This window comes from Gambusia affinis, linkage group LG23 (assembly GCF_019740435.1).
Source record: "Gambusia affinis linkage group LG23, SWU_Gaff_1.0, whole genome shotgun sequence".
Classification (NCBI taxonomy): Eukaryota; Metazoa; Chordata; class Actinopteri; order Cyprinodontiformes; family Poeciliidae; genus Gambusia; species Gambusia affinis.
Genome location: NC_057890.1, coordinates 13,510,900 through 13,533,051, shown reverse-complemented (window position 1 = coordinate 13,533,051; position 22,152 = coordinate 13,510,900). Strand labels below are relative to the sequence as shown.

Below are 22,152 nucleotides of genomic sequence, written 5' to 3'. Positions count from 1 at the left end.
ATCATGTTTGAAGCAAGAAACTGCTCACTTCCACGGAACATTCAACAAATATTTAGTGACAGAGTAAGGGAAAACAGTTTAAGTGGTCAATTCAATTAAAAATATGTTTGTGTACATACATTTATGGAAATGGCATGAGTAAAGAGTTGAAACAAAGAACAAATGTAAGCAATTTTATCAAACAATACAAAAATATAAATGTTTGGAAAATGTATGGTGGAAGAGGAGTTGTAATCATGACAGAAACTGAAGAAAATGTATTATTTGTAATCTGACAGTGGCGTGAAACTGAGGTGAAGGGTTTTTGTAGCAGGCAGCCGATGTTATCTGAATAACATTAAGTATGTAAATAATAGATATTTTTACTTATAAATTATTGTTATATATTGTAAAAATGTGTAGTTTTTCCACCTTTGCCTTCTCTCGTTTTGCTGGTTTTATTCAAGTACTTTTGTGTTTGAAATAAATTCATAAGATCGTTGATAGTTATTTTATTTTGAAAAGCCTGACCGGATATAGAGTCGCTCACTCCGGGTAACTGAAATTAACTCACAGTAGATAGTCAGTTGAGCCATAGTGCTGCTGAGCGGATAAGCTGGAAAAGATTTGTAAACTGGAACCTCCGTAACGAACTACTTTTCAGTTAAACCCGGAGAGTAAACTAGTACACTGTAACACGCACTCGAGGTAAGATTTACACGAAGAGTTTTGAATTTTAACTGCTTTACTAACTTTTTACTGTTGGGGCTGTGGCTCTTTCGCTAACATTAAAGCTAACTAGGGGCTAACAGACTTTCTTCCAAATAAGAGAGAAGTCGATTGACAGAGTAAAGTATAAAAATAACAATATTGGCTGTAAATATTGGTAGCAAATGTTCTGGGAATTTGTGAACTTGATTGAAAAGGTCCACTTTTGAACTTGGATCACATTTAACTGCCTGTGCTGGAGTATATTTAGTTTTTCAGAGCATTAAAAGTTAACTGAATTAAGTAACGATAATTGTGGCGTTGTTTGCTAAATGCTTGGTCAGTAACGTCTGGTTAACAGCTGGTTCGTTTATGCCGTTTCTCATCAGCTGCATATAGATTGCTAGAGAGATTCTCAGTGTTTCGTTGCCTGTAGTGATAAAGGGCGGGGCAGGTTTCGCAAGTGGAGATAACCTCCTGGTGCGTGTCATGTTCAAGTCTCACAACATTGTAAAAGCGGTCCAAGTACTCAAGAAAAAAATGGTTTGCCTCCACCGATTTCTCTTGAAAACTGGATCCCTGCTTAGTTCAGTCAGTTTTAGGCATTGACAACTGGGTGACAGGTTTAAGTCTTTGCATTTACACTGAACAGGTATAACTCAGGTGACATTCATAAAAAATTAATTATGTGTCTGGGGCTTAGAGAGCGAGTCTGAAACTCCTAATCGTCTTCAGTTTAGTTATTTATTTAAATTTATTTTTCATAATGGCAAGAAGCAATGTAAAATAATTGGCATGGGTATGTATCAGATTGTCAGGTTATGATAACCAGGATTAAACATAAAGATTTAACATCACTAGTTTCAGCTTTTGCATGAGTGGCATCCTGTATCCAAATAAAATAAAGGTTTTGTGAACATGTTGGTTTAATCAGTAGTTTTGATCTTAAAATAAAAGGAGAAAATGATATAAAATTCACAAATATCACTTGATAATTATGTGTTATTGGAAGATAAATACCTGGACACCACCTATAAAGTCTTACGAAATGCAAACATTTTAAATAGACTTAAATAAACAAGCAGTTCTAAGCCTGATGGGGACACAAGTAAAGTCTGGTGGCCCGCCAGGCTTCTGATACACTGAGGGAAACACTGTTTAGCATATAGCTTCATATCCTAAAGCAAACCTTTAAGGATTATGTTACTTGTTACTACGACATCCTGAGTTACATGAAACGGGGAACTGTACTGATCCTGAGGCTGGCAGTCAGCACCTAATGGGTCCTGGTGATTCAGTGGAAGCTTTCAGTCATCGTACACCTACAATGTTCAGCATGAGGTTTAAAATGACTGTGGTTTTGTGTGTTTCTTGTAGGAACGTTACTAGGGTAAAGCGGTAGTGAAAATTCAGAGTTCCTCTTTCTCTTAGAGGCCATGTGAACTGATTCCTCTGCCAAATAATCGAACTAATCTTAGAAAGATTTTCCAATTTAGAAAACGGAGGCAGTGCTGCTTCATTGGGATTCATCTTTTATTAGTGGATTCACTGGAACACCCATGAAGCAGTTCAACGATCTCTTATTTGTGAGCATTGAAGCCTCAGTTTACGATCCGAACAGCTTTATTTCACACATCGAAAAGAAAATTAAATATCTTTTGCAGATGGTTTGTGTTTGTAATGATTTCCTGAAACGTTTTGGAAGTAGTCTAGTGGTTTCCACAAGGGGGGGGGATGTTCCTGTCGGTGATGTAAGGATCTTCCCTTCCCTTTCATATAACACCGTTTCCCTCCATTATGTTCCCGTCCACGTTGCTGGCGTGGTCAGTGGAAAGTGCCTGTAGATGTGGAACAAACGGCATTGTTTTTCACCGTTCACAAAGCGTGCAGTAGGTGTGTGCTCGGCCCGTTATTTTGAGGTCAACCTGCTGTTGAGAGACTGGTGGCTTCGATGGAAAAGTATGTTGCCTCTTGAGTACAAATTTAGTTTGGTGGACTTTTAAAGCTCAGCGTGTGTCAGTTTAGAATGGAAAGCGTCCACATTTGGGCAACAAAAAGGGACCACGTCCCCGGGAGATCAGCAGACATGTGCAGCTGTGGAGCTTGCACAAGGAAGGAGGTCAAAGGTGACTGAGAGGGAACAAGTTTATGTGCACATGAGATTTTTAAAATAAGTTATAGTGTTTTGTTTGTCTTGTATTGGCATGTTGAGCTTAAGCAATCTCCTGCTGTGAAGTTGTAATAAAAAAGGGATAGCTCAGCTCAGCTACCGTTCCCTCCTGTGAGATATTGCAACTTTTTTATGCAACATAGATGGAGTTAAAAAAGCATATCCTGTTCCTACCTGCTTCTGCAAGCAGGTTTTGCTTAATTGCTCAAATGAAGTTGTAAGTGTTAGGTTTTATCCCCCCCTCAGCTTTGGAGTTATATAATTACAATTACTTGTTAATCTTTATTAATCTTGTGTAGTTGCTGTTTAACTCAACCACAGATCTGGCTACCTGCATTTAAAGCCATAGCAAAGGTAGTCAGTCTTATTTTTAGGCAAAATGGAAAACTTGTTTCCTCTTTCAAGTGAGAATTATTCAGTGTTGGAAAAACTCTCCTCCCCTCACATTTGTTACGTTCCGACCAGAAACTTCAATGCGTCTCGTTGGGATTTTATGTGATGGAGCAACACAAAGTACAGCGTGATTGGATGGTGGAAGAAAAGTGTTCAAGACGTTATTTGAAAAGATTTGCTGCTGTAATGGAAACAAGAAGGTGACAAAAGGTATTTGCACAGAGAGGGTGAATACAAACTAGGGCTGCAGCTTGCAAATATTTTAGAAATAGATTAATCTATCAATTATTCTGATGAATAGATGATTAAATGGATAAAAAAATGGCACATTCTACAGATTTTTCATTCAACCACCAGTATTTTTTAATAAACAATATTAGAAATACTTTAGACGATGTAAATAAACAAATAATCCAATTCCTTTTCAAAATATTTTATTGCCTAAAATGCAATATTGTAGCTTTGCTTTAGTAAATCTTGAGTAGTTTTGACTAAAACATATTTATAGACGAGTGTTTTTGTCTTAGATGCAAAATGTATAAATTTTTTGTACTTAACTACTGCATTTTAGTTTTCTGTCACCAAATGCCCTTTTTTTGCATATCGCACTTAAGGATTAATCAATTACTAAATTAGTTGAGAATTATTTCAATAATCGATTAATCACAATTACTTTGATTAACCGTTTCAACTCTAATACCTTTTACACTTTATAAAAATGTTAAACTGCTACTTTTTAACAGTAGTAGTTTGATGCTACTTTGTGTTGCTAGATCATAAAATCCCAAATAAAATACTACAAAAACAGTTGTACTAAGACGGGAAAGTTCAGGAGACATGAATGCGTCTATATGGTACATTTTGTCCTAAAAGACTAAGAGTTTGATACTAAAGTTACCATAAAAACCTGGAAGATTAAACGCTGTAGACGTGCTGCTCTAACCTTTCTGTGTTTGTCGTTGCAGTACATTTTAACTCTGTGATTTAAACATAAACAGCCTTCAGACACGCATGTCCTGGCCTGTCATCTGTCAAATTGGTACATTTACAATCTGCTGCCGTTTTGCTGCTTTTCAACTCCATGTGTGACACTCTTGCCACGGCAACCCTCAGTGCACTGGGGATTAATTGACGGCTGTTTGTGTGAAGACTGTAACGTTTGGCCATCTTTAAATTTAGCTAACACAGCTGCTGAAATGTAGCTGATCACACATGCAGCTTGTTGCTGAGGTGTGAATCTGCTGTAAACTTTGGTCATCATCTCTTGGTAATCTTATCATTTGCCGCTACTCAAACATACCCCTCAATAAAACCAGAATAAGTCGATGGGATCTTGCATGATTATGTTTGCAGCTTTGGTCGCATGCTTGCATAACATGCCAAGGTTCAGTTTAGGCATGGGAGCTCTGAGGAATGCATTTGTTCACATCTATCTTAAGACTACTGCCAGCAGCCAGATTCCAGTGTGCTTAACAGTTCACTTCCCTATCGAGATTTAGTGGATATCATTGTTGGGCTTGATTATGTAATCTCCAAATCTTGTAATCATGCGGCGTTGACAAAATCCTGTTTATTTTATCAGTTTAAATAACAAAACCTTTAGTTGTGTGACTGTTTTATCTCTTTTTTTTTCTGGCTCTGTGTTGTTTCTCATCTTCTCCTTATATGAGGCAGTGAACATTGAGTTTCCCAGAGTGGAGGACTGGGTGGACTTCAGACCGCCACTCAGTCAACAACCTTGTTTACAGTTATGGGTCAGGCTGCGTTCAATTGTTTAAAACTGCCCCCCTGTGTCACACGGAGCCAAGGGTGTGCAGGCGTTTGTTTCCAGTCAACATTGATTACATTAGGACGACAAAAGAGCTTTGGTGAATGAGGAATTTCCTAAATATTATTACAATTGGGCTCTATTTAATGTTGATTTAAACATAGACAAATCTAAGTTTTATTAATAATCAGTTCAATTGTATTTTACCACCTAAATAAGGCAAATAAATCTTAGCTGTGTGTATATTTTTTCTCTAATTTTATTTGTTTACTTTTTATTTCATTCTGGAAAGGCTGTCAGGGGAATTTTCTGCTCTGGAATATTTTATGTTCGTAACCAGATCGACGTTTCCCTCAGAAAACTTGCTAAGCCTGGTGGCTGGGCGCTGCAGCAGTCATTCATCCAGTGGTCCGCCATGTTACTGAGTTTAAAAAATGTTTGAAGTTAATCATATCACTTGATATTTATGTGTTATTAAAAGATTGGAAAATTAGTACCCAAATTACCAAAAAGCAAACATTTTAAAAAAGACTTGAAAATAAGCTATGATTAAGCCTAGGGGGCACAAGTAAAGCCTGGTGGCCCGCCAGGCTTATAATACACTGAGGGAAACCCTGCAGATATTTAAAGTTTCCCTCAGAAATCCAGCCCTGCCAAAGAGGTTCTGAAATGTTGCTAAGCATTCATTTTGATGGTTTGGTTACCATCAAAATAGTTCACAAGTAAATAGTTCCCAAGAAGCTTGAGTAAATTTGAATATCCGGCATTCTCTTGGAATGGTGACGGATAACATCTGCTGCGCTCACAAAGGCTGGAGCATTTGTAAACTTTAAACCTGACTGTGAACTCGGTCGGCATTAAAAGGACGATTGTTCGTGTTGTCGGTGGTAACCACAAAGCTGCCCACTGTCCAGGAACGGCCCTGGAGGGCGCGGACCACTGACCACTCATCCTCTCGCTGTCCCACTCCTCTGAAAGAAACGCTGTGTGATCACACTTGGCTCCAAAATGGATCTTGTTGGACTGGAATTTGAATCAGAGTTTTGTTAGATAACATAATATTGACAATACTGTACCCCGGTTTAAAGCATACAAGAAAAGCATTGTCTAATTTAGACAATGTGTGTGAATAATTTAAAAAATATATTTTCAGGCCTATATAATACATTAAGAGTAGTCTGGAAATGTATCAAGAGAATCGTTTACTACTTTTTTTTTTTACAAAAACACCCCATTTTAACATTTGATACTTCTCATACGGTTTTGTTTTCATAGTTAAATACACAGCTACTTCAGTATTTGTACCAACTAGGTTGTTTTCTACTCTAATTTAACATCCTCTGATATGAAGTTACTTTCTGTTATCTGCTCTTATCTGGTTTGGTCATAATGTCATATTTTGAAAGCTGACTGAGTTAAACACGGCTCACAACTCCAATGAATGAAAACAGGATGCAATTTTAAGTCGTTAGAAAACAAAAACCCAATTAGGCTACATCTAAACTGGTTAATTTCAAAGTTAACATGTTTGGTTTCAGTATTTTCCAGGTCTGGATGAGTGAAAAAACAAAGTTTTTTTTTTTTTTTTTTCTTGAGTACAAAAGAAAAAGAAAATCAAATTTTGCCTCAATTAGAAAGTTGTTTATTGTTTTGTATTTTGTCCGATAATTTCCCCCATTATTTGATATTTTTGACTTTATGAGCTCATAAAAAACAACAATATGGCTATTTTCCTACTTTTGTGGGACTGTAAATAACTTTAAACTCAAGTTAAACTGTACTTGCTAACTTTGTAGTCATTTGAAGTAAAATCTGCATCATGCAATAATAATGTTTGCATAATATGAATCATGCTAAATGATCAAATCCTTAACATTATAAATCTGTTTCTGCTCTGGGTTCATTGCAGACATGCTTAATGTTTTCTTTCTATAAAACTTTCCCACCACTTTATCTTTTTCTGCTGCAATAAACGACAAACGTCTCAAATTGTATTAGTAGCACAGGGAGCCTGAATGCAAAGTACGCCGTTTACTTATTTGTTTTTATTGCAGCAATTCTTTTTGGCTTATATATACATATACAAGGACAACAGCACTTAGAGTGAACTGTTGCTGCTAATTATTTCTAAATAAAACTTATTGATCTGTTCAAAACCTAAAATATTAATGGAGAGATCATCAACACTCTCTAGTTTGACTTGATCTAATTCCCCTGCTACTTTTGTTGTCTTTTATTGGGAACAACAACATAAAAAAATGATCTCTGATAATTCCTGGGATCATTTAAATCCTGATGCAAATTTTCAGTGGCAGTCTGTTGGAGCTAGACGTTGCCACCGTCTGAAAATCTAGTCGCAAGAGAGTGAAAGGTGAAAAGAGGCAGATGAGGAAGGGAAGACGACAGAGTAACCAAGTGGAGAGCAAAATGAGAGGATGAATGAGAGAGAGAGAGAGAAGGGAGGCTGTGGAGTTTGAAATGATGGACGTGATGCAGAGACGACTAACAGAGGACCGAGTGTTTCGCCCGTCTCAAGGAAACGGAAGCCGCCTGCTGTGTCTCCTCGACAGTCGCTTTTTGTTTATCTCTGCCAGAGCAGAGACTCTGTGTGTGTGTGTGTGCGTGTGTGTGTGTGGGACCAGAACCTTCCGCGGGTTCTCTTCGTCATCAATAAAACCACATGAAAACACCCACCTGCTGCCGGGATTATCAAACCAGATCACAAATGTATCTTTTGGTGGTTGTCTTTGCAAAAGTGAAAATTAGGCTTGAATTAAATCAAAGTCAGGATCTGAAAGGTGTTTGTTCTTCACCTTTAATCAAATGTGTAAAAATTAAAGTCTTGAGACGTTTCCATACCTTTATGAACCTATAAAAATTGCATTCAAAGCGAACTAAATCACGAACAAAACTGTTTTTAATAGTTCTCCTATATTTAAATCAGTTTAAAATGTTTTTGTTATTCTAGCAGTAATATGCAATTTTATTTAAATTAATCTCCAAACTCCATATAGTCCAAAAGATTAATTTACTTTAAACAGTAAACAGTAAAGAAATTCTTTATATTTCTCAGATTCAGAAATATTTAGTATCACTGACATCATTGAAATTTCTGGAGGTGGAAAATACACCAGGAGCTAATAATGAATTATATGTATATGTATTTATTACCAATATGTATATATTTTGATGTAATAGAAAAGCACTGAAGCATTAAATATTTACAGTTTGAACAGCTCAGTTTTGTGAAATATTATTGAAGCTGTTTAAAGTCCAGCTTCTGTCAAACGTTTGATAAGTTGTTTATGCCTGAAGCTGTTTCTGTATTTGACGTTTCACATTTGTAAATCTGTTGAGTGAAAAGGCAGGTTTACATTTCAGAGTGAAACACATTAATCAGTGTTTAAAGTGAGCTGATTGTGGATTGTTTTGTTTTCTAAAAGACTGATTTAATAAACAACGTTCCACCATGACGATACAGAATTATTCACTTTCTAATTGTAAAGTTTTTTTTTGTTTTTTTTTTTCTATGGGTGAATTTCAGATGAGTTGTTTTGTTTCACTTTGGTTCATGTTCTTTTTTTTTTTTTTAGCGTAATCTTAGGCAGCAGCGATGTCGGGCGCCTACGACGACTCCATGAATGATGTCTCCAGTGAAAGCTTCTGGGAGGTGAGGCTTTTACAATCTTTTCCTCAAATACAAAATCCTTTTTCTGTCACGTTTCTGCTGTCTTCACACACATTCACAACTCCGCTTCAAGATAAGGCGAAAAACAAAAAAGCTACTAGATTGCTTTTTGCTTTTTCGTTGCGACGTTTGGGAATGAATCATCATCAGCTTTCAGGAAGGACAAACTATAAAAGAGAAGTTCAGTTCTTTCCAGCCAGATCCTGATTTATAACGCGTTGTAAACCTTTCATCTGTGTATTTATTTATTTTTTTTTACCCTCAGGTTGGAAACTACAAACGCACGGTGAAGCGGGTAGATGACGGCAATCGGCTGTGTAGCGACCTCATGAACTGCATTCATGAACGCGCTCGCATTGAGAAGGCGTACGCGCTGCAGCTCACAGAATGGGGAAAGCGATGGCGGCAACTCATAGATAAGGGTGAGAATGTAGGAGAACGAATGCTTGTTGCTGTTGAAATGTAGTTTTTTTATATAGGCACTTAATTTTGTCATATTTTCAAATTTATTGATACTGTCATTGAAAAACGGTGAAGAAAATGCTAAACTAGCATGCTAGTCAGTTTTCTAACATTATCATGGAAAGATATTTATTTCAATAAAGGATAAACGACACAATAAATGCCCACCCGCATTTAGACCAACACAAAGTAGCACATGTCGTGAAGTGGAATAAATAATATGTATTCAGGCTTCCAGAGTGAATTTATCTTTTTCTGCAATCGCGGCTGCAGGTTTAAACTTCCTTTGCATGTTGAAAAGCTGGATTTTTGCTACAATTCCTATTAATTTATTTATTTAATTTACTTAACCAGGTAGGTTGAGAACAAATTCTCATTTTAAACAATGACTTTTCCAGAAAACATTAAAACTTCAAACCACAGAATATCATACAGCAGAAGACAGAAAGATATATAAAACAATGGAGAGAAAAAACAAACATACAACCCTATTCATACAAGCTAAATGTACCTACTTTTAAGTCAACAGCTTTAAAAGTAGGTACATAGATCATGAACTGTAATGTATTTATTTATTTTTTTCTGACTTGACAAAGGTTGATAGTGAAGTTAGCGTAGTGAGCTCTGTTGTTTTTTGCGAATCATTCCAGTCGTTGTGTGAAACAAAATGAAACGAGGATTCACTTAATGATCTACAAAGTCTTGGGAGCGTCAGACTGATTAATTTATCTGAGTATTGTTGGAAATATTCATGAGCTATTCTAGTTTTATCGATTAATTTATACCAATTTATTAATCTGTATGATTGAAGTGAAAACCAGTCAACAAGTGAGTATGGATGACGAGGGCGGGTAATAAAAGAGGCATCAGTAATAAAACAGATTGCAGTGATGGATGAGATCAAACTTATGGAGCCGTTTTAGATGCAGATTTGCTGCGAGATCTTATGAAGAGCTTACAGTGTCACAAAATGGAGGGAAAGCTTACGGTGCATGAATGTTTTGCATTCAGTGTAAATAATTTTTGAGTGCAGGCCCTCAGTACGGTACGTTGGAGCGAGCGTGGGCCGCCCTCTGCACCGAGGCCGAGAAGGTCAGCGAACTCCACTTGGAGGTGAAGGCGGCGTTAATGAACGAAGACTACGAGAAGCTGAAGAACTGGCAGAAGGACCTGTATCATAAACAGATGATCGGCGGCTACAAAGAAACAAAAGAGACGGACGACGGCTTCCGCAAGGCTCAGAAACCCTGGGCCAAGAAACTGAAAGAGGCAAGTTCACACTTCTGATGCAACAAGCGGAAAGTGATTTTGACTTTTATTTTTTCCTAAAATATGAACAGTGACAAGCTAGAGGAACATTTCACCCTTCAGTTCTCATAACTGCATTTTCCTGACTCACTGTTGTTTATTTCCTCTCACCGTGGCAACAGTCTTATTAAACAAAAGCAGCAGCAAGGAAGCAGAGCAGCTCTTCGCTTTATCGCCACGAGTTCTCCTCCAACATGCTGCCCTGTGTGTGTCTGAGTCAGAATAAAGGAAGGAAACAGTGAGGGGTTCAGACGCTCTGCTGCTCATTTCGCAGTTTTCTTCTTTCCTTTGTTTTGATAAATGTGTTAGTAAGCACATAATCCAACGAGCCACTGAGGAGTCTGCAACTTGATGCTCTTTGCCCTCACTTCCTGTCTGTGATGGTATTCTGGTCTTGTCGGCGACCACAAGCAGTTCGACAGTCATGACGACTTAAGTGATCATCACACATAGAAGAAATCAAGCTAGCTAACAGAGGAATCAGGGCTCCCACTCTTGCAGCATAACTTCCTGTTTTAGCACGTCGCTCATCGAAACAACTGCTCTGACTGAGGCCCAAGTCACGCGTTGCATTCTGCAACTCATTCCTGAAATTCTTCCAGATACTTCCCCAACCCGTCATATAGGAGCGATAAATTCCTGTCCTCAAAAATGAATCGTAGAAAACTCAGCGAGCATGTTTGTTTTACTCATTTGATTCCAGCTGCGCCTGGAAGAAATGAGTAATAATTTTATTTATAATGCCCTGTCATCCCATTCATCTATTTATTCATCCATTAATATCCATTATATATTAGCATTTTGTCCATCCATTCATCTGGTTAAACTCCATCTATCCATTTATTTGTTTCATCTTATGTTCTTCTGTACATTTATTTATTCTCTTCCTTTCATCCATCCATTTATGTATTCCTCCTTATGTTTGCCTGTTCATCTTATTTAATATTTTTTCATCCATTTGTTCACCTGTCTTTCTGTTATCTGTCTGTCCTCTCACTCATCAATCTATCAGTATGTCAATCCATTCTTTTTCCATCTTTCTATTAATTCTCTGTCTTTATTTTTTCTGCTCTTTGTTCATTAATTTATTTCGAAGGTTTCAAATTTAAAATTTGACACATAACTTTGAAGTGAAGCATAAAGTATGCAGTTTTTAAATGAAAGTCTTGAAACATGCAAAGATTGCTTCAAAATTTATAAAAGTTAATTGTGAATTGCTAATTATCTTCTTAGGGAATCAAATCTTTTAGTCCATGAATGTAGGATTTTACTGTCAGCTTTGCTCCTTTGCTTTTGGACTGGTGTTTTTTTTTTTTTTGTTTTTTTTTTTTATATGTGTTTTTTACGTTGTTGATTCTAAATCCTGCAGATGGAGACGATGAAGAAATCTTACCACTCGGCCTGCAAAGAGGAGAAACTGGCAGCCAGCAGGGAAACCAACAGCAAGCTGGAGAGCAACAACAATCCAGAGACTCAGAAGAAACTGCAGGAAAAAGTGGAGAAATGTCAGCAGGAGGTTCAGAAGGTACCACCGGGTTTATATACAGTAACTGGTCCCTATATGGGGGTTTTAGATTGAAAATATGTAGTTCCTGTTTGCCTTTGCGTTGTTTCCAGACCAAAGAGCGCTATGAGAAATCCCTGGAGGAGCTCGAAAAGTTGACCCCTCAGTACATGGAAAACATGGAGCAGGTGTTTGAGCAGTCGCAGCAATTTGAAGAAAAACGTATTCGCTTCTTTAAAGAGCTTCTGCTGGAGGTTAAGAAGCACTTGGACCTTTCTACAAACTCCAGGTCAGACGGGAGCACAGCATTAATCAAAAGGAAATGGCTGGGAGTTAAATAAAGACTCTTTAAGGAATTTATTTTACTGTTCTGTCAACATAGATTCCAGACGGTTTACCAGACGCTTGAAGACACGATCTCTGCTACTGATGCTGAGGACGACTTGAAATGGTTCCGGTCCAATCACGGCCCGGGCATGCCCATGAACTGGCCGCAGTTTGAGGTACTTGAACACAGCATAGATTCACACAATTAAGTGTTTGAAAAGAAAACTGCACATTGGCTTTATAGTATGTTTTTTCTGTAACTTGCAATAAATATAAACATATTTGTATTTACACTAATCAACAGAAAAGCTAATGCTCAAATGGTGATAAATAACCTCCAACTGCAGCCGTTTGCCTTGTAAATGTATCCTTTGCATACAGTGCAGCCTTTTGTTATCTTTTCTTCTCTGATGTATGTTTTTCAGCTCTAGAAAGGTTAGAATGGTGTCATTGTTCTTGTTGGGAAATAGGAGAAAGACAACAACAACAAAAAAACTGTGTGCATGCATTGGTATACAGTAAATTATTTTGCTGTTCAGTGCTTTTGATGTGAGGGGCCTTCCTACACCTTTTCTTTCTTTCTACGTTCACCTTAGACTTTTTTAGACAGGATGTGAATGAAGAACAGCATCTCTGTGTTCTGGAAGGCTGCAGGTTTTTTTATTCTCTTATTCAAACCTACAGGTTTGGACAGTGATCCAGTAATCCTAACCAAACTTGCCCCCCTTTCCTCATGTTTGACAGAATTTGGACTGGTCAAAGCCTCGCTCCTTTAGGAAATGGCTCATCGTAGTGAGTTCTGCACGGAAAGGCTATTCTGTCACAGCAGCCGTGTGACTGCTGTGACGGTCTATATTCCCGCTAACAATCTTACACCTCCTTCCATTAGTGTGTTTTGATGCCCCTCTTTGTATTTCCTGCTGAACTGAACAGCAGTACAAATCTACTGCATGAACACACAACACTGATTTAATCATTAAAAGGCATGTTTTCAACTTTTTTTCTTTTTTTCTTTTTTTTTACAAACTTTACTTTCCCATTGTTTTCAGGTTTTTTTTCCTCAAAAATATGTAGGAAAGCGTAAAAGAACGAGGCAGTCGAGACGCAGATGAAAACGATTGAACACACAACATTTAAGAATTAAATTTCATAAGGTAGAGATTTAAATGACCAAAAATGGTTTTAACTTGTGCTGGGGAGGAAGAAGTCGGGAAAATGTTTATGAGGAGAAAAGCTAACAAACCGGCACCATACCCGTTAATTTAAAGTCATTCTAGGATAAATTAAGAATAAAAAGATTTATACCAAATTCTGGTTGCATTCAGTGGGACATCATAATTTATGCTCTGGCACTTTTTATTTATAAAGTTTTCAAATAAATTCATACCAACGGATACAAAGACCTTGAGCACCTGAACATTAACAGAAAAACAAAAACTGACAAAGAAAAGTCCACAATATTACACAAGCAATATAATGAGTAAATGCATAAATAAATTAGAAAAACTGGTGCGAAGTTCATGACTATTACCTACTCAGCTGCCCATTTTATCTGGAAGACACTTGGTGAATATGGTTCAGTAAAGGGATCATTTTGGTCATTCACACATTTCAACACTGGATTCTTGCTGCGGTTTTGAGAAACATTGTTACTGTGATGTGCAAGATTGTCGACACTCTTATTCCTCCCACCAGCTGCGTCACCAAAATACTTATTTAGTCATAAAGTAGTTCAAAAGTCTCACTTTTCTACACATAATAATTATGTATTTTACTTGTGAGGTTGTCATGCTACGACAACTGCTTTTTCTGTAGCAGACTAAAGGAAATGTTCATTATTGTGAATGTTGGTGTGGTCCGTTATAAGAAATATTCATTTAAAAAACAAGTTTTGTAGATGTATTTTTGGGCCTCCACTTTGTTGCTTCACGTTTCCTGCTTGGTTGTGGGCAAACATTTCTGTGTTCCTCCTTTCAGCAGGTGAAGGAAACTGCTTTTGACCAAATATGTGATTTTTATCTGCCTTTTGTGCACACACACGTATGCATGCACAGCTTTAAACTCCTAAGTGTGTCTTCTTGAATAAAGTTAACTTATCTTGGAAAATGATTCACATGCTGTGTATGTGTGAGTGCAAGGCGCTCTCTCTCTCCTTATGCTGCTGCATGTTTTTGGATTAAAAAGTGAAGCATTCTGACTTTAATGTTTGTTTTTTATGTCCACCAGGACTGGTCCGTAGACCTGAACCGAACCCTCAGCAGACGAGAGAAGAAGAAGCCGTCAGAGGGCGTCACCCTGACGGCCATCAGTCAGACCGGGTCGGACCAGCCGGTCAAACCTGCCAAGAGCAGCAGCAGGTACGCATCAACTGCGTTTTCTTCTCCTAAAATACCCACTCCTCTAAAGCACAGCCAGCGCGATGTTTCACTGAATGGCCGTTCCCATAGCAACGGCGAGCATTTTGTTTGTGTTCAGAAAAAGCCGCCCCTCCCCCTGGGATTAGAAGTTTGTTGTAGCTGTGCCAAAACTAATGTGGAAATATTTCTCACTCACACAGAGACGTTCAGGAGCAGTAAGTAAATAAATAAATAAAGTTCAGGGAAGTTAAAAGGTTTAATGGCTTTAGGAAAAAAAATCTGGAATCAAACAATTTAAGGTCTGGATCAGGTTCTGCAATGGAAGAAATGGAGGATGGAAAGAGATTTGTGTTTCCAGACACTCTCTTTCCTTCGTCAGACAGTTATATGCACTCGTCTCTTATCCAGCCGTTTGCTTCTCCATTTATCCATCTTTTCATCTACATATTTTTTTGTCCATATTTTCTTTTATATTTTTGTCCATCCGTTTCTTTTAAACTCACCTTTATGTATACAGGTTAACTCATTGAGATCAAAAAATTAAAAGCACACTAAAAATGCAAATAAGAGAGAGATTTGACTCAATTAAATAAGCTAATAAAATATGAGCTAAATACAATTTTCATCACATTTCTCTTTTAGTCTTAATCTTCCCAAAGGAATTTATTCTTCTCTATTTTAAACCCTGGCCACTTTAAACATATCTGCTATAAAGTTATTGAACTTTTTTTCCTCTTCATGTTTGAAAAAAATTAACTAAACAAACTAAGTGTGAAATTTGGGCCTGGAAAAATTTTGAATTTTCACACAAATGCTGAAAAACATAAATCTAAAAATTGATATTTGACTCCTGTGAGATTTAAAGCCACTGAAGGTTTGATTGTCATTTTTCAATGACATGATTGAATCCCTCTGACCCGATTAGATAAAGCTGTTTTTGTCCTTGTAGAGGAATTTGCTGAAGATCTAACTATGTCAGGGAAAAGATGAGCTGTAGACCTGATAATAAATCACACGACTCTCTCAGTTTTGAACAGTTTTGTTCCATTTAAAGGCCTCTGATAAAACATTTCATCTTTATTTATTGATTAGCGTTTTGTCAAACGTTCCTTCCTCTGTTGTTGTTTTTTTAGTTTAGTTGTTTTTTTGGTTTTTTTTTTAAATCGACGCATCTTCAGGCTGTAGTGTGTGATGAGAAATTAGAGTGGTGCAGGACAGGAGTGTGTAGGGAGTCAACAAAGGGAATTCTAGTAATTTAAAGCATTTGACCTTTGATCTTTCATTTTACTGATTGGCTGACCCTCTTCCCACCATTGTTAGTGTTTCCCATCTTGTTTATGAATCAGTAGTGTCGCCACACAACGAGTCCTAAGAGATTTCAGCCCAGGTTTATGCCTCTTACGTTAACAAAAAAAAGATTCTCTTCTTAATTTTTAATTCAAAGATCTCATCTTTTGGCTCAAACTCTCTGAAGTTACATTGTGCCAAATTCCAGCTCGCCGTGTTTGCTGTAATAACACCACAGCCTCGGCTCAACCAGCCTGGCATGACCGTGTAAACAAAGGCGGTTACTTTTTTTGCGCTTCACACTCAAGAACAAACTGATGGCCGCCAGCGTTGCACGGTCCAGTAATTCAGTCAACACCAAGTAGAAACCCGGTGTTTCCTATGGTGATAGTTGAAGATACGTTTTGTGCTTTGATGCAGAAATTCACAGTGGCTCTTTATGTTTTTGTCATCTTCATTAAAAGTTGCTCAAGTACAGTGTTATTGATTATCTAATAAACATAATCCGTTGATGGATGACTGGGTCTAATGTACCCAACCTGACTAATTTAGTGTTGTTATCATCTCTGAACCATCTCTGATTGTCGCAAAAAGCAATAAATCAATTCATCATTTGGACAACAGTTATGGAAAAGCCGCCATTTTGAAAAACGCTCCAAACAACTGACATTCAATCTCCCACTTTTGCCTGTTTTTCCTGTCCAGGCTGAATGATTGTTGGTTTTTGAAATTCAGGTTTGGTTACAGAGACTTCATAATCTATTTTGATTGTTGTTTTATTTGTTTGTTTTTATAAATGTTTTCCAGCTCCAGTGTTAGATGTTCTGTGATTAGGTATACTTGCATTTATCACTATTAGTTAAACTGTTACTGAAGATACTTGATCACAAAATGAGGGACTCCAGTCAGACACAGATCAGCATTCAGTAAAACATTTCAGCGTGGAAAATAATCTTCTCTTCTTCACTTATTGGTCAAACGCTTTTTGTGCATGTGACAACAAAGCATTTGCATGGATTCACTTCTTCAGCGTGGGTTTACATGTTGGATTTGCATCTTGCTCCAGTGTGTGTCAGAAGGTTACACACTTGTTTTTGAATGTAATTTATTTTGACCTTTCTGCTTTTCATTTAAACTACTTTTATTCAGTGTGAACTGTATCAAATAACAAGGTGTCAGAGTATCCTTAAAAAGCCTTAGATACGTGTATTTAAAATTAAACCCTTAAAATGTATTAAATTAATTTTAAAACTAATTTAATCTTAGATCACAGATCTTAAATGTTAAATAGTTCGTGGCAGAACTATTTAATCCTATACTTTATATATTTCTATTTTTGCAGGACTTTTCTGTCAGACAAAAGTTTGAGTCACATGCAAACATTGACTCACTGATAGCGTACCCCCGCTAGCTAGCTTTTTTTTTTTTGTATCAATCATGGGTAAGTCCAAATTTATTGCCAGTTGTCTGGACAAACTTCCTACATTCTCTGGAGAAAAAGGTCTTAAATTCTACTGATTATCGACATGAAAAGTCTTAAATTTGAGTTTGTGAAACTTGTCAAAGCTTTGGACGGGTTTTAAAAGTGAAATCTGGTGATTAATGTCAAAATGACGCAAATTAATTTATTTAGGAAGTAGAATTTCAACTACAGGCTTTTTGTAGCCATCAATCATCTTATGCCATAACTGGTTGTGAATTTAAATCAGTTTGTTTCCAGGCGTAAACCCAGTTTTCAGGCTTATTTTGTTACATTTATGATAGGAAATTGGTTTTGTTCAAACTCATCCTGTCAACTGAAGGTGATCTGGTTTAACAAATGTGACAGTTATCAAAACATCAAACTCCCAGTTATTCACCCCAACCCAGTGAAAAGTGTCTCATCTACCTTTTCTTTTCACACAGAATTATTATTCAATAAAAAGTTGGACATTGTCTTTGTCCTATCAAATATATATATATATGTGTGTGTGTGTGTGTGTGCATGTTAAACCATATCTAACTGTGCTCCATGTTATCAGCCTGAATGTGGCTACTAAAACAGAACCGGTGGGCACAAACCCGTTTGAAGATGATGATGATGAGGATCAGGAGGCGATGGCTGAGGAGGAGCAGACTACCATCAACCACGTCTCTGTGAATAAAGAGGAAATAAAAACGTTGGTGAACAGGAGGAAACCCTCTGCCAACCCGCAGCCTCTTTTGTTCCTCTTCCTTTTCCATCTTTTACTCCTTAGATCGTCGTCGTGCCGCGTCTCCTGCATCTCTTCTCTTTTTCTTTTTTTTATCCTTCCTTCAGGGTTGAGGTTGTTGTGTTACTCTGCATGGTCTCTGAATGGCACTGCACACAGTCGGTGTGCGTCTTCCTTCACGCCTAACAGTTTCACGTTTTTGCAGAGTATTAAATGTCGAGACGCGCATGGAGGCGCTCGTTTCTGCTGTGGGAAATGTGTTTGTCTTACAGTCAGATCTGATTACTGCCACATGTATTCACAGGTTTAGAGACTGATTGCTTAATTTAGTTCATTTCCAATTGGCATTAAGTCAAAAAAATTTATTCAAAAGTTGTTTCTAACTCCAAACCGGTCTGACTGTAACCCCCTTGTGTTGCTTTTCTGGTTTTCCAGCTATCACAACCCAGTTCTTTGTGTTTAGGTGGCTCCCTCTGCTGGCCGTTAAAACTCCAATCATGCGTTTGCAGTGATGATTTGTCTTGCTTGGCCTTTGTTTTTGTTTTTTTGTTTGTTTCATGAACCTGCTGTGTTTATGTTTTATTTTTATTTTTTTGACTTACCTTTCATCATCATTGCCAGCTCTTCATCTCCTAAAGGCATTGAAGAAATTACATTCATTTATCCTGAAACAAATGCCTGTTAAGTTGAGCCACTGCCACAAATAAGCACATTTTACACTGGATTTGACTGAAACGCAAATGTTTTCATCATGTTGTTCACTTGCACTTTGGGCTTTTGTGTGGTTTGTACTTGCTGGTGTATTCGTCTTACTTCTAACTTTTGAACTTTTAAGCCTGTCATGCTGAACCTTTACCAAAAACAACACAGCAGGTTATTAGTATTTTTTTTAAGTGAGGATGCTTTGCTTGTCTGTTCAGCACCAACAGCACTGAGAAAACCCCAGACTGGTCAGACGAGGACACAGCCGGAAACCCTTTCTCCACCAACGGCGACGGCAATCCGTTTGAGGAAGAATCCGAGTCCCGGGTCGTTTCTGTTCCCGTTAAAGCCCTCTATGATTACGAAGGACAAGAGCAGGATGAGCTGAGCTTCAAAGCAGGTTTGCAGCATAAATAACATGAAACTTCTGGTAAAGATGTGCAAAAACATTTTTCAGTATTGTAATCTGACTCTGACGCAAAAGACAAATCCAACTTTTGAGTATATTTAGTGATAGATACTATTCTACTATAGTTATAAAGCTTGTCCCTTTGTTTTATTGCAGTTCCTATTTTAAACACTACACTGTATCAAATCTGCTTCTATTCAACAATTGATTGAAGAAGAATCTGCACATTTGAACTTAAAATTGTAACTTTTTAGACTGCTTTGTAGCAATTATTCCCCCCTTCTTGAATTTAGTAGCTGTGCTACACAATGTGGAGCCACCATTGTCATTACAATTGTAAAACCTTGCAAATATTGCCTCTAAGGACTAGTGGAATATTATATTTTAACTTCAGTAAATGTAACTTTTTTCTGGACATACTTTTAATGGATATTTCCAGTTGCCAAGATGCTAAAACTCAGTAGTGAGGAACATTATGTTCAAGGAAAATGTGAGTTAATCATAATTCATAATTCTGGTGCTTTTGTTAAGCCTGGACATCCTGATAGCAAATATAGCAGATTCTGATTAATATCTTTTAAAATACTATCTCCTTCTAACATCTTCTAATATTTCTAGCCATCCTGCCTCAAGCAGTTATTAGATATTTTAGGAGCAGAGACATGCTGCAGTTATCTAGCTGGGCTTTTTTTCCCCCAACAAAAACTTAGATTATCATCCAGTCCTTAATTATATTGTGCTGAGTTAGTAATAGAAAGTAGACCTTTGACACATATTTTAGTAGTCAACCATCTTCCTCACCCTTTATTTGTTCCCTTTTAACCTTTTGCAGGTGATGAATTTACAAAAATCGGAGAGGAGGACGATCAAGGCTGGTGCAAAGGTCGACTCAAGGATGGACAAATTGGTCTCTATCCTGCTAATTATGTCGAAGACATCCAGTGAAAAGCTTCGCCTGACGCAACAAATGTGAAGAAAGAAGAAGCGTTCAGGCAGAAAGGGCTTGATGTTTCTCTTCCTCCTTAGTAAACGATTAAATAAGAGTGTTGTACGGTTTGTATGAGGACCACTGCTGCTTCCCACAGATTGGCTTTGGTGTGAGCAAAAGAGCTAGAAAGGAAGCAGAGCACATGTTACCAGATAGATCCAGGAAGATCAGGGGAACAGCTGCTGTCAGTCTAAGATGTTACATAAAATCACATTAATGCTGTTACAGACAAGCTATTCAGATGTGTGTTAGGTGAGATTCAATGAAATGTGTGTGTTAATAAATGTGTAAATATATATATATATATATATATTGTTTAAAACAAAACACTGGGATGACAACCTGCCTTGTGACGTCAAATGCAGCCTTAATATTTAAGCCCTTTTTTTAATTCATTGAGGGAGACTTTTTAGTTATTCTTGCTAATGGAATCCAGCACATTAATATGTAGAACATTTCTTTGCATATATATTGACCTCAATGTATTACTTTTTTAAATTTTCTCTTTCGTTTTGTTAGTTTTGCTTATTTTAAGAAATTATTCTGAGCTGTCGAGCCTCATCCTTTCTTCATCTTTGTTTTTCCCTTGAGGTTTCAGGTTAGTGCAGATGAATGTATATTCAGTGATTGTATTGTTCACATATCTTACAGAAGCTAGATATATGCAACCACTGATTTTTTTTTTTCTTTTTTTCCTGCCGACACATATTCAGATTGCATAATTACATTGTTTATTATTCATGCAACACTGAATGTTTCTCTCACTTGAATCTGCATGTTTCAGTTCACTTACTAAAAGCTAATTGTCCTGCGATTGAAAAAAAAAAAAATTATTTTAGTGCTTGTTTTAGCAATAAAAATGCATCCAAGCAATGTGTGGTTGGCATGCATTTAAATAAATTCTGGGATTAAGCATATTGCACATGGATTGTGTGTTAGGTGAGATTCAATGTGACATTTCTTCGATGGCATATTGAAGAAATGACATGTTTGGAAGTAGAATAATTTATAATCCCACAAGTGCTCGTGTTCTACTCTTGCTAGAATGCTGTAATTTAAAATACTTTTGTACATCAAATGATTGTTTTGAGTATTTCTTGAGGCTGTTACTTTGTTATTCCTGTAAATAGGTTTGTTTTTCCTTCACAGAGCCATTTACATTCTTATAAAACATGCATAATTTCTAATTTCATCCTAAAGCCTTTGCCATAAAAGCTCATATTTTTAACAACCCTAATGCACATTTGGATTTTTAAATTTTTTTTTACCCTCTTCAGAAATGGACTCCATCCTGTTCATAGCCTGTGTATCAAACGTTGAGGAAGATGACGTTTTTCTTTGTCTTTAAAACTGTTTTGTCATATTTTCAGGGTGGGCTGCTGTCAGTCGGCAGTAACAGCTGTACTTGCACATTTGTAAATGTTGTATCACAACATAATAAATAGATTTATTCAGCAAAAGATTTGCCTTTTAATATAAAAATAGGAATTCTTATGCCATATTTCATCTGATATACCTCATAGACATTTTTCAGTTCCTAGGTTTGGGTTTAATTTATGTCATCTAAAAGAAAATCACTAAATGTATCATTTTAAACAATTTACATTGTACTTAAAGTAATTTTAGTTCTTTTATGATCATATAATTTTCAACACTTAATGCACTAATTTTATGGGTCTGTATTGCTTTTTTCTTTTTACTTAGTACCGTTTTATATTAAACATGCATTTTGTTGTCAGTTTTGTGATTAGTTTAACTTTTATTGAAGCCAATTTATGCCTATCATTTTTGTGAAGCTACCACAAAAAATTCTAATTAATTGTAGGATACTGTTAGAAATGTGGAAATTATCTCATGAAATTCTATAACTTATAATTATGTGGATGCTAAGTGAGAATTATGAAGGCTTT

General features: G+C 36.9%; 1 protein-coding gene across 2 annotated transcripts; it reads left to right on the top strand.

The window, feature by feature from the left end:
- Positions 1–544: 544 nt before the first annotated feature.
- Positions 545–21,702, top strand: pacsin2 (protein kinase C and casein kinase substrate in neurons 2). 2 transcript variants are annotated; one of them, XM_044107749.1, is made up of 11 exons: positions 545–687; positions 8,612–8,688; positions 8,972–9,128; positions 10,202–10,437; positions 11,846–12,001; positions 12,094–12,269; positions 12,363–12,483; positions 14,534–14,664; positions 17,973–18,110; positions 19,064–19,245; positions 20,087–21,702. In XM_044107749.1, exons 2-11 carry the CDS (start codon positions 8,632–8,634, stop codon positions 20,197–20,199), a joined length of 1,467 nt encoding a protein of 488 aa, XP_043963684.1. In that variant the 5' UTR covers positions 545–687; positions 8,612–8,631; the 3' UTR covers positions 20,200–21,702. The 2 variants fall into 2 exon arrangements, with proteins under 2 accessions (XP_043963684.1, XP_043963686.1); XM_044107751.1 differs by lacking the exon at positions 17,973–18,110.
- Positions 21,703–22,152: the final 450 nt, after the last annotated feature.

What these genes read in the sequence shown, in the direction of transcription:
- pacsin2 (XM_044107749.1), top strand. Translation starts at nt 8,632, where the DNA reads ATGTCGGGCGCCTACGACGACTCCATGAATGATGTCTCCAGTGAAAGC. An exon ending in GGGCCAAGAAACTGAAAGAG is followed by an intron (nt 10,438 to 11,845) that starts GCAAGTTCACAC and finishes TAAATCCTGCAG; the next exon opens with ATGGAGACGATGAAGAAATC. An exon ending in TGAACTGGCCGCAGTTTGAG is followed by an intron (nt 12,484 to 14,533) that starts GTACTTGAACAC and finishes TATGTCCACCAG; the next exon opens with GACTGGTCCGTAGACCTGAA.